General features: G+C 43.8%; 1 protein-coding gene across 7 annotated transcripts in view; it reads left to right on the top strand.

Annotated features, from left to right (window-relative positions):
- The first annotated feature begins 4,013 nt into the window (after positions 1–4,013).
- PPP3CA (protein phosphatase 3 catalytic subunit alpha) overlaps positions 4,014–13,852 on the top strand; it is a 320,387-nt gene continuing 310,548 nt past the window's right edge. Inside the window, exons 1-4 of one of the 7 annotated variants that reach the window (XM_032333010.1) lie at positions 4,780–4,869; positions 7,025–7,082; positions 7,744–7,801; positions 10,280–10,338. Coding sequence is in view for 2 of the 7 variants with exons in the window: in XM_032333006.1 (XP_032188897.1) it covers positions 4,812–4,869 (58 nt within the window). In the remaining 5 variants the exon portion in view is untranslated. Of the gene's footprint in view, positions 4,870–5,571; positions 5,684–7,024; positions 7,083–7,743; positions 7,802–10,279; positions 10,339–13,852 lie in introns of those variants that run through there. The other 6 variants (XM_032333011.1, XM_032333009.1, XM_032333013.1 and 3 more) reach the window with 6 other exon arrangements.

The raw sequence follows: 13,852 nt of genomic DNA, 5'->3' as shown, positions 1-13,852 counted from the left end.
ATCAAATTCTCGCACACATTCATGGCCCCATCAGGACTGACTGTCTACATGGCAAGTTCTTCAATGTTGTGCTCCACCAGTGCAGGTGAGAGCAGGTCAGACATATTGCTGTCGACCATCAGCTACTCAGAACGAAGTGCATGCTTCACCAGAGCCAATACCAGACGCTATTATGCAACTCTTAATGTCAAATGATAGAATGTTCATCCAAGAACGGAAAGTCCACATTTTCAAAAGCAGGTTATTCTCAAAACAGGATATAAAATACATCTTTTTTTCTTATTTGCAGAAGAAAAATGCCTTTAGATCTAGCAGAACACTTGACAGCAAACTAAAATATTGTTCATTTACTCTTATTTACACCAAAAGAAGTAAGCTGTGACATGGAACAATTGAATGCATTGATTATTCCAAATCTTCAGTGTTTTTTTGCACACGTATTTATCTTCATAATTCATTTAGATGAAGTGAATAGTAAAATTAGTTTGAGTTCTCCAATAGTGAGAGGAAGTTGCACCTTACACCGAAATGTTTACGAATATGTGTACAATTCTTATATTACAAGACTTTGAGATTCTCAAATGAAGGGACTAAATCTTCGAATTCTTTATATATTTTGCATCACCTCGTATAGTACCTTGCACAGAACAGGTGTTCAAAACACACCTGGTAAATGAATAATTCATCTACAAAATATACAATTTTGATGCTTGTGTATTAAAAGAAATAAGAATAGTTGTGATATTCTGGTCATGCTGTTATATAACAGATACACGATAATTCTGGATTTTACTTTTTGAGCTAACATAATAAATAACTCTTGTGTATTAATTTGGGAATACGAACTATCCTAGCAAACATATCCTCAAATTCCAATGGAGCACTCAGTAAAAATCTATTTCTTCTTTTGTAAAGTCTAAAGCAGATTTTCTTTGTAGGTGGGCAGCATTCCTATAGGTGGTAATCTAGGCATTCAGCTCCTTCCATTTAGGGTTATGCTTTCCCCTGTGCCCTAGAAGCCTCTGCATTCAGCTAAAGGAGTAGAGCTCATTGGCTGAAGAAAATGCATAGCTGCTGCCTAACTGCGTTGACCTGAAGCTGATCAAACACTGATTCAACCCAGAATCCACTGGCCAGAACTAGCACACGCACCCTCTCAGATGCAAGGGAGTGGAATCCCTAGCTGGGCAGATGCTTTCCAGAAGTATATTAAGGAAAGGGAAATACAATTTATTATCAGACTACAAGTTGTTTTCTGCCGCATTGGGCTCCCCACCTCTTTTCTCCTTTCTTTTTCTTCATAAGCAAGGGACATTGTTGAAATAACTTCTTGAAAATGTAAATTCCAAGTGTAAGGTGATTTTATGTAAGGGATAATATAATCAAGGACTACTTGGACAGTATAATAGGATTTTTAAAAAATGGCAGCAGATCGTAGGACATCTGAAAAAATATCTCAATATAAAAGATGATTTGGCTATACCAGTATGCAGGTTTGCAGGTAACTAGTCCTTAGTTAATTTCTGCTGTGTAGTTTTCCTTTGAGGAGGGTCCAGTTTTGTCCAAGAAGAGGTGTTTGTGTTGCAACAGTATGGGACCATACACATGTATTAAAGGTGACTGATGAAAATAAGATATGTTGTAAAGTGATTATGATTCATAACTTTTTTTTCCCACACATACCTCAGGTAGGAGGTGTCCCAAACTTGTAGCGGACTGAAGGGTGTGCCTCAAAGGTGTGCCTTTATTTCCTATCTGTATCATAAAACTTTTCTATGGTGCTGACATTTTAAGCCCTCTGATCTTGATTCAAAGGTGTTCTTCCTAAACCTGAAAACTGTGTCCAAATAATGGTGGGATCTGCACCTCTCTTTGCAATTTGTGTGAAAAACAATTTGTGGCCTTGGAAGTGAGCATCACTGGACATGGTTTCCTGGTCTTTCCTCAGGCAGGCTCTCTTCTTCACCCATAGGCTTGGCATCCCTGCCTTACTTACTCTGTGCCATCTGGCTAGGAACCAACTTCCCAAATCTGCCTTAGCAACTAGGGCTGCTGGTACTCAGGAGACTGTTTTCAACAACTACTTCCTGAGGCGATACAGTGGCCTCTCAGAGCTCCTATTTTTATGACAGTTTTACTAGACTCTAGGTTTTATTGAGCGCAAGGACCATTTTCAAATAACTGCCCCCCCAACACCCTACACACACACAGACACACACACACACACCCCACACAAATTACCTACCACAGTGCCTAGCATGTTAAAGGAACACAATACATATTTATTGAATGCACTGTCTGCTTAATCACCACATGCTGTCCTGGGGTTGTGAATTGGGCAGCAGAATCTTGGAGCTCGTGGCAGCCTCCCTAAATATGTGGGACACACTCTATATGGTCTCCTTTTGTTAGAAGGCTTCCACAGAAGCTCCCTGTCTTTTACTGTGAGGTCCTGTTCCTTGAAGGCTATACTCTTCAAGCCATACTTAAGCACCATCAGTCAAGTTCTCAAACTTATTTTCGAGTTTGAACTCTAACCTAATCAGTCTCCTGGCTCCATCTCCTAGCTCCCCTAAATCTTTTATTAGGCTTTTTCCTGGGTTCATTGCCCAATTCAGGAAGTAGGAAAAAAAAAAACCCCTGATATTGAAGGAATTAAGAAATATAACAGGAAGGCTGGAGGGTGAGAAATTTATTCAGCTCTCTGTTGTTCAGAGAAGCAAGCTCCAATCTCTTTGCCCGGTTGGTCAGAGAGAGGACAGTAGTGAGCGGAGGTGACCTTCGGACAGAGGGAGATTGGCTCCTCATTCTGTGGTGGGGCAGGCAGGTTAGAAAGGAGCTGTTGGGCCATTGTCACGCTGTCCTCCCGCGCCTAGCATTCTCTCCTTTATTCTCCCAACCGAAGGGACCACAGTGGAGATCCGCCTTGGGCTTCAGGGCCCCGCACACACCCGGAGCACCAAGTGGATGTCGGATGATTGGAAGGAGCCAGAAGGGAGGTGTGGTGCCACCAGTCCTGACCACTGGCTGCCTGAGCCTGTGAACAGGGAAAAGGCGACCCTCTGCGGTGTGTCTCCCGCGCCCTCATTTCTCCCTGGAGATCGGCAGGGCAGTCCCGGGTGACTCAAAGTTGCTGGGGGATCGCTTGGACTCCCGTCCCCCATCTCCTTGGCGAGCCCGCCCGGCACACTCAGCCACGTCCCTGACTCGCGACGCTCAGAAGCGGCCCCCTCCTCAGAAGGTGTGGATGCACGGGTGGGAAACACTGGTAACCGCCACACCGCCCACAGAAAAAGCCCAGTAACAAAAACCACCGTACACCCATCACAGGCGGAGCCCGACTCCCCAAGGTAAGTTGTTGATTCGTCGCCGTTTTGGCGATCCTCCCTGGACAGCTGCGGCAGCGACAGCGACAGCGACAGCAGCTGTGCCGCGGGCCCCGGAGCTCCCCGAGCTCTTCCTTCCTCCGCCCTCTCTCGGTGCTTCTGACCGCCACCCCCTTCCCTCCTCTCCCTGCCTCCCTCCTTCTTGCCCTCTTGAGGGCCACGCACACACCCGGAGACACCCTCCGCGCTTGGCTACTCACACTGCGGCTTAACCCAGCCGACAACGCACAACTGCCAAAGCCGCGCGGGGGAGTGTGCGGGGTCCAGGGGCCGATGCCAAATGGGCTTGCGGGGGGCAGAGTACAGCCCGTCTCCTCCCAGCCGCGACCCCCTCCCCATTCTCTTTCCCTAATCCGGGCCTGCCAGCAACAGCGACACCTGAGCGGGGACTGGGCGGCAGAGGCAGCAGGCCCACTGGCCTGGCAGCTGGGAGAAAACAGCGGGAGGCGGGGACGGCGAGGAGGAGCGGGAGGCGGGGCGAGCGGGGAGGCCGCTACCTAGCAGTGAATGACGCGCATCTCAGCCAATGCGTGCCAAGAGCTTCGACGCCGGGGCGGGGAGTGGGGGGGGCCGGCTCCGCAGGGAGGTGGAGGCTGCCGGGGCGCTGGAGGCGGGGGCCGGGAGGAGGAAGGGGAGGAGGCGGAGGCGGGCGCGGTGGCGGAGGCGGTGGCGGCGGCGGCGGCGGCGGAGGAGGAGGGTAGGTTGCGCCCGGGACTGTGTCTGCCGAGCTCAGCGGCTGTGCCTGTGTGAGTGAAGGAGCGGCGCGGGGTGGCAGAAAGGAGCGCGGGCGAGCGCAGCGGCGGGACGTCTCCGGCGGCCGCGGACGAGCGGTGGCGCTTGGTGTGGGGAAGCAGAGGCGGCAACAGCGGCAGCAGCAGCAGCAGCGGCGGCCGCCTTTCCGCCGCCGGGGACGCCGAGGCACGGCTGGTGGCACTGACATCGGCGGCCCTGCCTCTTCTCTCTCGCCCCCGGCCCTCCCATGTGATCGGTCTTAATCCCGGCAGAGTGCGCGCGTGGGGCTCCATTCCGCGGTGCCCGGTCTCCTTGCCAGGGTGGGTGCTCCTGTGTGCGCTTCTCCTCCCCATCCCCCTTCCCCCAAGAATAAAAGAAGAACCAAGAGGCGTGCTTAGAAAATAAATAAATAACCACCACACACGCGCAGCCCGGAGCGGAGTCGGCGGGGCTGGCGGCGGCGGAGGAGGAGTGAAGGCGGCGGCGGCGGCGAAGGAGGAGGAGGAGGTGGAGGAGGTGGAGGAGGAGGGACGCGCGAGAAGGCAGTAACTTTAAAGCCAGCTCAGAGCCCAGACCTCCAGCCGAGCGGTTTGCAGCGCGGCGGCGGCGGCGTTGAGTGTCTGGCCCGCCGGTCCGGTCGGGGTGTGCAGTAGGACGGACGAGCAGCGCGTCGCTGTCCCCCGGCGGCTGGAGATGTCCGAGCCCAAGGCAATTGATCCCAAGTTGTCGACGACCGACAGGGTGGTGAAAGGTAAGCGGCGCGCCGCGGTCGCCCGGGTGCACCGTGTGCCGCAGGAACCCTCACGGCTTGCCTCCCCTCCCCCCGCCTCCGGTTCTCTCCTTGCTCCAGCCACGGACCTTCTAGGATATTGTGCAACCCTCGAACCCCCCTCCTTTGCGCGCCCTTCCCCCAAGCCTCTCACCCGGCCCCACTTGGGGCATTTTTATTTACGGGGGCGTCAGTTGGCAAATGGCTGAGCAGCGGGGAGGCGGCGGCGGGGGTGGCGGTGGCGGGAGGGGGCGCCCGGGGGGTGGTTGCTGGCAGGGTGTAGCTGCTGTGACAGAAATAGGAAGTGGGTGGCTGCTCGCAGGCTTGCATGGGATCGGGTTTATGATTTTCTTTTGCAGAGGGAGGGGTGATTTGTGGCTTTTAAAAAATTAATATGGCATTTTTATGTGGCCGTGGCTTTCCACCGACTGCCTCGCTCGGGCAGGGTTCTCTCGGCGCTCCATTGCAGCAATTCCCTCCGCGCCCCCTCCCCCTCCCACTGAAAGGGCCTGCACAGGACTCGCGAGAGAGCGGGAGAGCGTGGGGGGAGCCCGGCGCTTCCTTCCGCGCGGGGCGGGGGCGGCCGCAGGCTGAGCGGGTGGCGGAGGGGACGCGCGGGGGCCGCGGGAGGCGGGGAACGACCCGAGAGCCCCGCCGCCGCCGCCCCGGGATTCCCCCGCAGGCCCTGAGAAAGACACGAAAAGCTGTTCTCCAACCTCCCTCGCCACCCGAGCCTTCCCCCGCCGACCTGTCATTGCTCTTGAATGGTTCCCCGCTGGAGCACACCTCCCGCGTGGTAACCTCACCCCTCTCGCTTCTTCCATGCCCTGGCACCCCCTTGTTAACGGGCTATTTGATTCCTATTATTGGCTCCTCTCCCCGCCCCGGGATCGTGTATACTCCTGCCCCTGGGCTTTCTGGCGAAGAGAAGCCGGGTTGCGTGGGGGTGAGGAAGGGGACCGTCACTGGTCTTTCTTGCCCGGGAAAACCCGCCGTCCTCGTTGTGTTCCGTGGTGGAGTGGGGTAGGAACCATCCTCCGAATCCTGGAAGGATGGGGCAACGGAGCAGATCCGCCAGGATTAAGTAGTGTCCCTCGTCCCTGGTGTTAAGACCTGGAGCAGAGCGGGGATGAGGTCTGGGCTAGGCGCGCAAGGGGCCGCAGAAATTGGAAACAGCACTGTCTGGTGTGGCTTGTGTGTGTGCGTGTTTTGTGTAAAACTGAGATAGTATTTAATGCGGCTATGCAAGTAGAATGCAAGGCAATAAAGTCATTTGCCCCATGAGCACTTAGGTGAAGTAACTCAGCAGCCCTGAGACCATGAGACAGAAGGCCTGGGGTGTCCGAGCTGGTCATTGCTCCATGCACATGTGCTCAGTTTTTAAAGTTTGTGTGTGTGTGTGTGTGTGTGTGTGTGTTCCTGGTGATGGGGGATATTGTGTTCTGTTTTTTTAAGAAAGAAAGAATAAAGTATCTTTTCTTGTTTTGGTTGTATTAGAATCATTACTGCTTGAATGCAGTATTCATAGACTCATCAAAATAAGGAGGAAATACCCTTGCAGTAATGACTGCAAGTAGGGCTATAGATGCACAGCTGTTCTTTCTGCACGCAGAGCTCCTCAGGTTGAAACAGTGAATTCAAATTCATTCAAAAGAACTAGGCTATGTATTAAGGTTTTCTGTTGACATTTTAAAAAATTACGACCTTTTGCTGAGCTATGGGAGTATCTCCCTAAAGTGTGAAGTTTAGGTGTAACTCCAATCTGTATGTTGAGATTGCCTGTTTTCAAAACAAGTAATGTAAATCTTACGATTCAAAAGATAGCAGTAAATGTGTCAACAAATAAAAAACATTCATATGTGCACACGTAAGTTCAGGGTCCCTGTTTTAAATCACAAAATGTGGCTTCTCCCTGTAAATGTAAAGTTGTCAAGCAGGGAAGAATGTAAAAATAATTGTCCATGCGTTCTAGCTTGGTGTCTTTACCAATTATTGTGAAGGAGCCCATTCATCCATTCCATGCCTATTTTGTCTTGCTTTTCCCAATGCTGTATTACAACATTTTTATAAATGACTCTTTATTGCAAGTACACAAACACCCCATAATTCCAAAAATATGATTTACATATTTTTGCAGAACTGAAATGCACATGTGGATAATATAGGAGCATAGGAAAGTCTCAAAATAGGAAAAGGTAATTTTGCATTTGTTTTGATAAGGATCTTGATATGAATTTTGAATGTGAAATTTTGTTTATAGAAAAGTTTTATTGATAAATTGTAATTTTAAGGTGGGGATGCTATTTTTCTTGTGCTTTCTTAGAGACTTTATATTGTTGGCTTAAAAGGCATTATCGAAAGGTGGATCCAACATTTTGTCTCATATATGATTTTTATAACTAATTGTTTGAAATGGTAGTCTATTTTGATTATCAGTTCTCTAAGAAATAGTATTTCCCCACTTATACACATGTTTAGTGAGTAGAGAGTGCATGTATAATGAATGGAAAACAGATGACCAAATGATTTTTTTGAATTTACAAAATTAGATAAGACATAGTTCATGGAACCATGACTTGAAATTTTGTTAGAACTTAATCTCAGTGGTCTGGGATTGACTCTTTAATGCAGGGAAAGGATTATCCTTGAGAAAATTTTGTGTTCCTTAAGCTTTCTCTCCTTTTACAAAGTACAGATAGTAGTATTTGGTTACATATAAAAATAAGTATTTGGGTCATTATTACCATGGCATGCCATGGTGTTTGTTTACAGTTATCTGCATTAGTGTCATCTGGCTTTTGTTGTATAACAAATTGCTATTTACAAATAAAGCTGTGCTTGTGGTTTTGTTTGTAGTAATACCATGATGTGACGGCTTTCTTGATTTGTACTTCCAGAATGCAGCTTTAGAAAGGTAGGTTGAGTTTAAGTCTCAACTAACTATGCAATTTTTCAGGTTCGTAGCATCTTCTAGAGTGTGTTCAGAGCCTATGATCAGTTTTCCAAATTTAAAAAATGAAAGGGAATGGCAGCATTGGAGACAAAAAGCATTCATTTAGGTTACCTCAGGAAAAAAGTTACTTCATTTAGCAAAACTGGTGCTGTTTCATTTTGACTGTTCTTGGATAAAAACAATGGAAAGTATAAAAATTCATAGACAAGATCTTGGTAATGCCCTTCATTGGAAATCAGAATGATTTGATCCATTTACTGTTTTACATTTTTTTAAGGAAACAAAATATATGTATAGCTATATGGCAAAAGATGGAGGGCAGTAAATAGAAGAATAACCACTCTCCCGGCTTTCCGCCAGCACACCACGTAGTCTGGATTTTCTCTGAAGCGGTGCTCTACAGGCCTGGTTTCAAACTTTGGCTTTTGTTCATTTCTCCCTGCCTGTTCCTGCCTTTAACTCCTCAACTGGCCCTAACACTCCTTATTGGCTATAGAACTTTGCTACATACACTTAGAGGAAATTAAATTGTATGTGATGAGTGTCTTGCTTTGTTGCATCGCTTTCCCTTCCCTTTGTTCCTATCTCTAAGTATTTTCCAATGGGCCTCTTACCTTAACCCAAACTGATTTTGACAGTAGAAATTCCAGATACCATGGCAGGTTGATGGGGGGTAAATTCCTGGGAGGAATTTTGGAGAATTTCTCAAAAACTGTAGATAGGGAATTTGTGCTGTGTGTCAGGTTACTTTTGGCTGTGGGGAATTAAAACAAAACAAAACAAAACATGCTGTCTTTTTCTGTATTGCCAGCTTATATACTATTTGTGAAGACAAAATACACATAGGGAAATTCTGAAAAGGTATCTAAGATCATATAATCATGAAGCTGGTAGCTAAGCAAAATATTAAATAAATAAGGATTCAAGCCACCAATGTTTCTAGCTGAATGAGATAGTAATACTGCTTAAGAAGAAAATAAAAATATGCTACATAAGTAATCATCATCATTTTTGGATTTTGAAACAAAGTGTTAACTAATGCCATTTCTTTGTGGTGTGTCAAGAAGAGCTCATTGTGAATTTATTTTACTTAGATTTATTATCATCAGTTCAGTTATTCCGTGTATATTCTATGTATCTGGTTTTCCGTTTGAGTACAGTAATACCTCATTAATTCAGTGTTATTAAACGTCAGTGTTTGGTGGCTAAATTTACATCAGCACTGGATGTGAAGAAAGGGGTCTGCTAATCTAATTAATACTATAAACAACACGATTTGGGCATGGTTAATATACTTAACAGAACAGATTCTTTTCAGGACGTACTGAATAGCATGTCAATTAATGCTATTAGTTACAAATTAGATTAATCTATTCATTAGTATTTTCTTTCAGGATTTCTACTATAAAGTAAATATAACAAAAATGCATGGTTTTCAACACATTTTGTAAACTTAAGGCTTAAGACATTTTGTAAACTTAAGACTATGATTCAGGGAAATTCCAGTGATTCTAAAATGCCATCTATTAGAAGATTAACATGTAAAAAATAGTATTTTTTGGAAACTGGAGGAAAGAACCTCTACTTTAAATGAGCCATGTATTTTAAGACATCCAGTATAAAATGTGAAAAAAGTAACGCCTTAGAATCTAGTTAGAGGTTTACTCCTCCAACATTTGTTTGTATTAGTTTAAAAATATGCCTTTTTAAGTCTATTTTGTATTTTAAGTCTCTTTGTTTCTTTAAGTATGACCTGTTTTTATTTATAATCATAGAAATATGAAATATGACTCTGATATACTGTATGCTTGTAACTTTTGTAATTGGACTCTTACACTTTTCCATATCTTTTCTGTGTCAGCCATGTGTAAAGTTGGAACTAATTATGAAACCAAATAAAGAATCCATTTAGAGTGACCTCATTGGAAAATAGCATTTTTCTAGATATACCCTCCTTTTAGCAAATTCAGTTAAATTACAATTGGAAAGTTTTGTGAAAATATTGGACACTCCAGAACTATAGAGAATGATGGTGATTCATGATCTGGAACCTTGGTAAATACTAAGAAATCATATTGTTACTCTTTTAGCAACTTTCTTGATATTCAAGAGAGATACAGTGAGATTTGGAATTCCATCTTTCTGTAATTGCCCTGTTATATTTGATAAGTCACAGGCTATTTTCCTCAAATGTAAAATTGTACTCTCCATTCACTTGTAAGAACTAGAGGATCCTCAAGTGGAATTTGAGAGACCAAGTGGTCATGCTTGCTCCCCTTGCCTGGGAATGGCAATTTGGTCACTGCTGACACAGAATTACAAATGAGAATGTGTTAATGTATTTTCAGGGTCACTCAAGAATAGTCAGAACGATTAATATTGAAATCTGTGAATGCCTTGGGTCTGCAACAGTAGCTTATGGTGGCATTTATTTTATAGTTGAAGAAATGGAGACAGAATAGATAGAATGGTCGGTCACAGGTGGGACTAGAATGCAGGTAAGTGTAAGCACATTCTTTCCTTTAGCAGAGATGCTCTTCTCTCTTGAAAATCTGTTTGAAACTGTGACTTCTTTTGGTGTATTTAAACTATCACATTTTATTTCAAACTTAATTTTACTGAATTACTAGCTATATAAAATAACTGTAATAGAAGAAGCTTTTGTATCTGTATTTAGCAGAAATATAAATTCTGATGATAAATGTTATAATCTGGTTTGATCATGGCATGAGATGAGGTTTACTAAACAAAAACTGTTAAACATTATTTTCTGTTCATATATGTACACGGAAATACCATATTCTCCTGCTAAAAAGTTTTTTTTACTTTTATTTTGAAGGTTGTTATAATAAGCCTCTTTGTCTGAAATACAGATAAATGGCCCATACCGTTGGCCTGGTTTGAGGATTTTATTAATTTCTAAAGAACAATCAAATGAAAATACCAGCCAACACTTCTTAGGGTTTTATTCCTTTTTCAAAAATAGTCATCAGGTGGGAATGTAGACAATGAAACACGATTTCAATTTATAAACTAAGTCTTTAGTAATCTTGATATTTGCAGTATTTTTAACTCGTTTTATTTTTTACTGTATTTCCATCTTCTGTCTTCACGCAGGCTGTATCATTGATAAGCCATCAATTATATTTCATATGAAGTCAAATAAAACATTTCATATTTCTTTACTGTCAGGTGTTCTGAATAATGGCTTAAATCAGCTGGACTGTCAGCTTGAGGACTTAGACCTATGGCTGGGATCTCAAATCCATTTCACAGATGTACATGCAGTAGCCGAAACCTTGAAATTAAAAACAAAAACCAAGGAAGCAGTAATCGGTTATGAAATTACTACATTTTTGGAATTAGATGTATTCTTTGTAAGACCATCCTAGAGAAAAATAGAATTTTCTGTTTATCTTCTTATTACTTCCTTAATCCGTGCTTTTGCCTCACAGCAAAATATGATGGTCTATCTGACTTTCTACGAACTATCTCCTGGAACTGGAAATTCTGCGAATGTCTGCAGAAGCATAACAAACAGATACCAGAGATTTATGTTTGCAACTGCCTCAGATTATGACATACCACCTTACAGAGTTGTCAGTTTACAGTTATAAACCAGAAGAATGGTGGTTGATGTTGAGACAGAGTTTTATTTATATGGAGCTAAATTAAAAAAAATCCCACCAGCTTTAAGGTTCTAAGACTTGGAGTCTCTTCCTAGAGTAACTGTCTAGAGCCACTTTATTTTTTTCTCTTTTCGGGGAGGAGCTACTACTTTTGATTTAAAATATTCATTTGTCTCCATGTAGCCTTCGAACGTTTAGGAGGCTCTAATACGTCATTGTTTAATCTTCCAGGATGCTGCATATGCTTGGAAGGTACAAATGATCTGTTAATATGTCTGTTCAGAGTTTTAGTTTGAAAACTATGGTCATTGAACCAATGGGGCCTGGCTCAGTGCCTTGCTTCTTATGCACTGAATCACTTGTCAGATGACTTTGGACATTGCACAGTTCTCACGTGTGCCTCCTAAAGCAATAAATGGAGACAGATTATATGTTTATTTTGAGCTCATTATATTCTGATTCTTTATAAATGATTCTATACGATGACTGTATGGCTAATTGGAATGCTTTGCTCTCCAGCCATATCAGGAAATACAGTATAAGGAGGAGGTATTAATAAGGTGATATAATTAGGTGGAGGGCAGTTTTGTTGTTTGGTCATTTGGACTGGCTTTATGCCAGTTGAGTTTAAAAGGCTAAATCCTTTTCACCGTGACAGAGTAGTTTGAACTTGAAAGCTTTCTTTCAGTTTTTGTTGTATTTCTCTATAGACTGATCAGTTTTTGACAGGTGAGAAGAAATATCTTAATCACTTAGTGTTTGACATATTGGGTGATAAATATTTTTTAATTATTGTTTAGATTTGGACTTGAAGAGAAAAGGACCTGGCAAATTCCATGAAAACTAACAAACAAAACCAAGACCAGAAAAAAACCCTCTTCCTTTGTTTACATCTCAATTTATCATTTTCTGTAATGCTTTTATAATTTAGAAATGCAGCCTTCTTCAGCATAACCTCCTGCCCTCCTCCTGCCCTCCTCTGGCCCCCAAAATGTCACTGGATTCTATCCAGGTAGGAAGATATATGGGCTACGAGAAGTTAAAAAAATGTGGCACCAACTCTGCTGACTCCTTATATTCTGCTAAGTGGGCTTTAAGCCATCTGTTGACATTTGTTTTTAAACATCCTGTAAACTATGCCGTATTATCAAATTAAATTAAAAACACAATATATTCTCTTACAGTGACAGAAGCTGAGTCAGGACTTCCAAGCTTGTGTTATTATTGTTATTATTATTTTGTTTTTTACAAAGGAATTAAAAATTTTTTTCATTACACCTGGCATTGTTGGTCTGCTGTGCATATTAATGTCAATAAAGTACTTGCGTCCCTTCTCTGTGTGGGTTTGATTATTGTCATGGTAACAGTTCAGTTGTCATCACTTAATTCTCATCATTTAGCCTTGGTTCAGATATTGCCTCCTCTGGGACCCACATCTCCTGGTATCTTCAGTTGGAGTAAAGGGGCTCAGCCTCTTCATTGTCACAGAGGACACCTTGAATAGAGCATGCTCTGTGAAGATTTGTTTACCTATCTGTCTCCTTCCCAGGAAGTGGAGAGCCCAGGAGAGTGGGGCCTGGCTTTACTTATCTTAGTATGTTTAGCCCTGGTACAATGCCTACTATAGATTAGACCCTCCATACGTGGTTGCTAAATGAACAGAATAACCGATAAAGGGGAAGAGGGATTTAATTTCTAAATTATAGGGTTCTTTTCTATTTTGAAATTTTGTGGATCTTGAATCATGGGCAGCTCCCAAACTTCTGGTGAGTTTCCGGATTCTCAAGCGCCAGTCTTGTAGAAGGGTGTTTTCGCCTGAGTTTTTGAAATGCTTTCTTTCGTTAGTTGAGTTTGTTTGTTTTTGCCCTAAAGACAACTGATGGAAGCATAACTAGCAGGAGTGGCTTACCCCCAGGATGTGCTTGGTTTTCAGGGGCTTATTGTCAGTTACAGGGCATGGAGGTCAAGTTTCTTGAGGAGGGGTGATTTTTTCTTCCAAGAGGAAGACTGGTGATGATACCAAGTTGAAGGAGAACTGCTATGACAAGCCTTTGGGAGGCTCGGATTAGACTGCCTGATTATATTGCTTGCTTAGGAAAACACACAAATGCAAATGAGTAAGAGCTAATACACTTAGGAATCAGAACAGAGATATGAAACCTGCTTGTAGGCCTACGAAAGAGATGTCTATGTAGTACTAATACAGAATCTTCAGGCACATCACGTGAGTATAGACTGCTGGTGAGTCACCTCTCCTGATCGCTCAGCCCTGGGGTCCACATCAGCTGGGAGGGGGTATGATGAGGCATCTGCTCTCAGTCTGTTCCTTACAAGAGACCATGGACCTGCTAGCCCAGACTTGGTCCAATGCCTCTCTGCTAAA

This window comes from Mustela erminea, chromosome 2, assembly GCF_009829155.1.
Source record: "Mustela erminea isolate mMusErm1 chromosome 2, mMusErm1.Pri, whole genome shotgun sequence".
In the NCBI taxonomy this organism is placed as follows: domain Eukaryota; kingdom Metazoa; phylum Chordata; class Mammalia; order Carnivora; family Mustelidae; genus Mustela; species Mustela erminea.
Note: the sequence above shows the minus strand (reverse complement) of the source record. Positions and strands in the feature narration are given on the sequence as shown.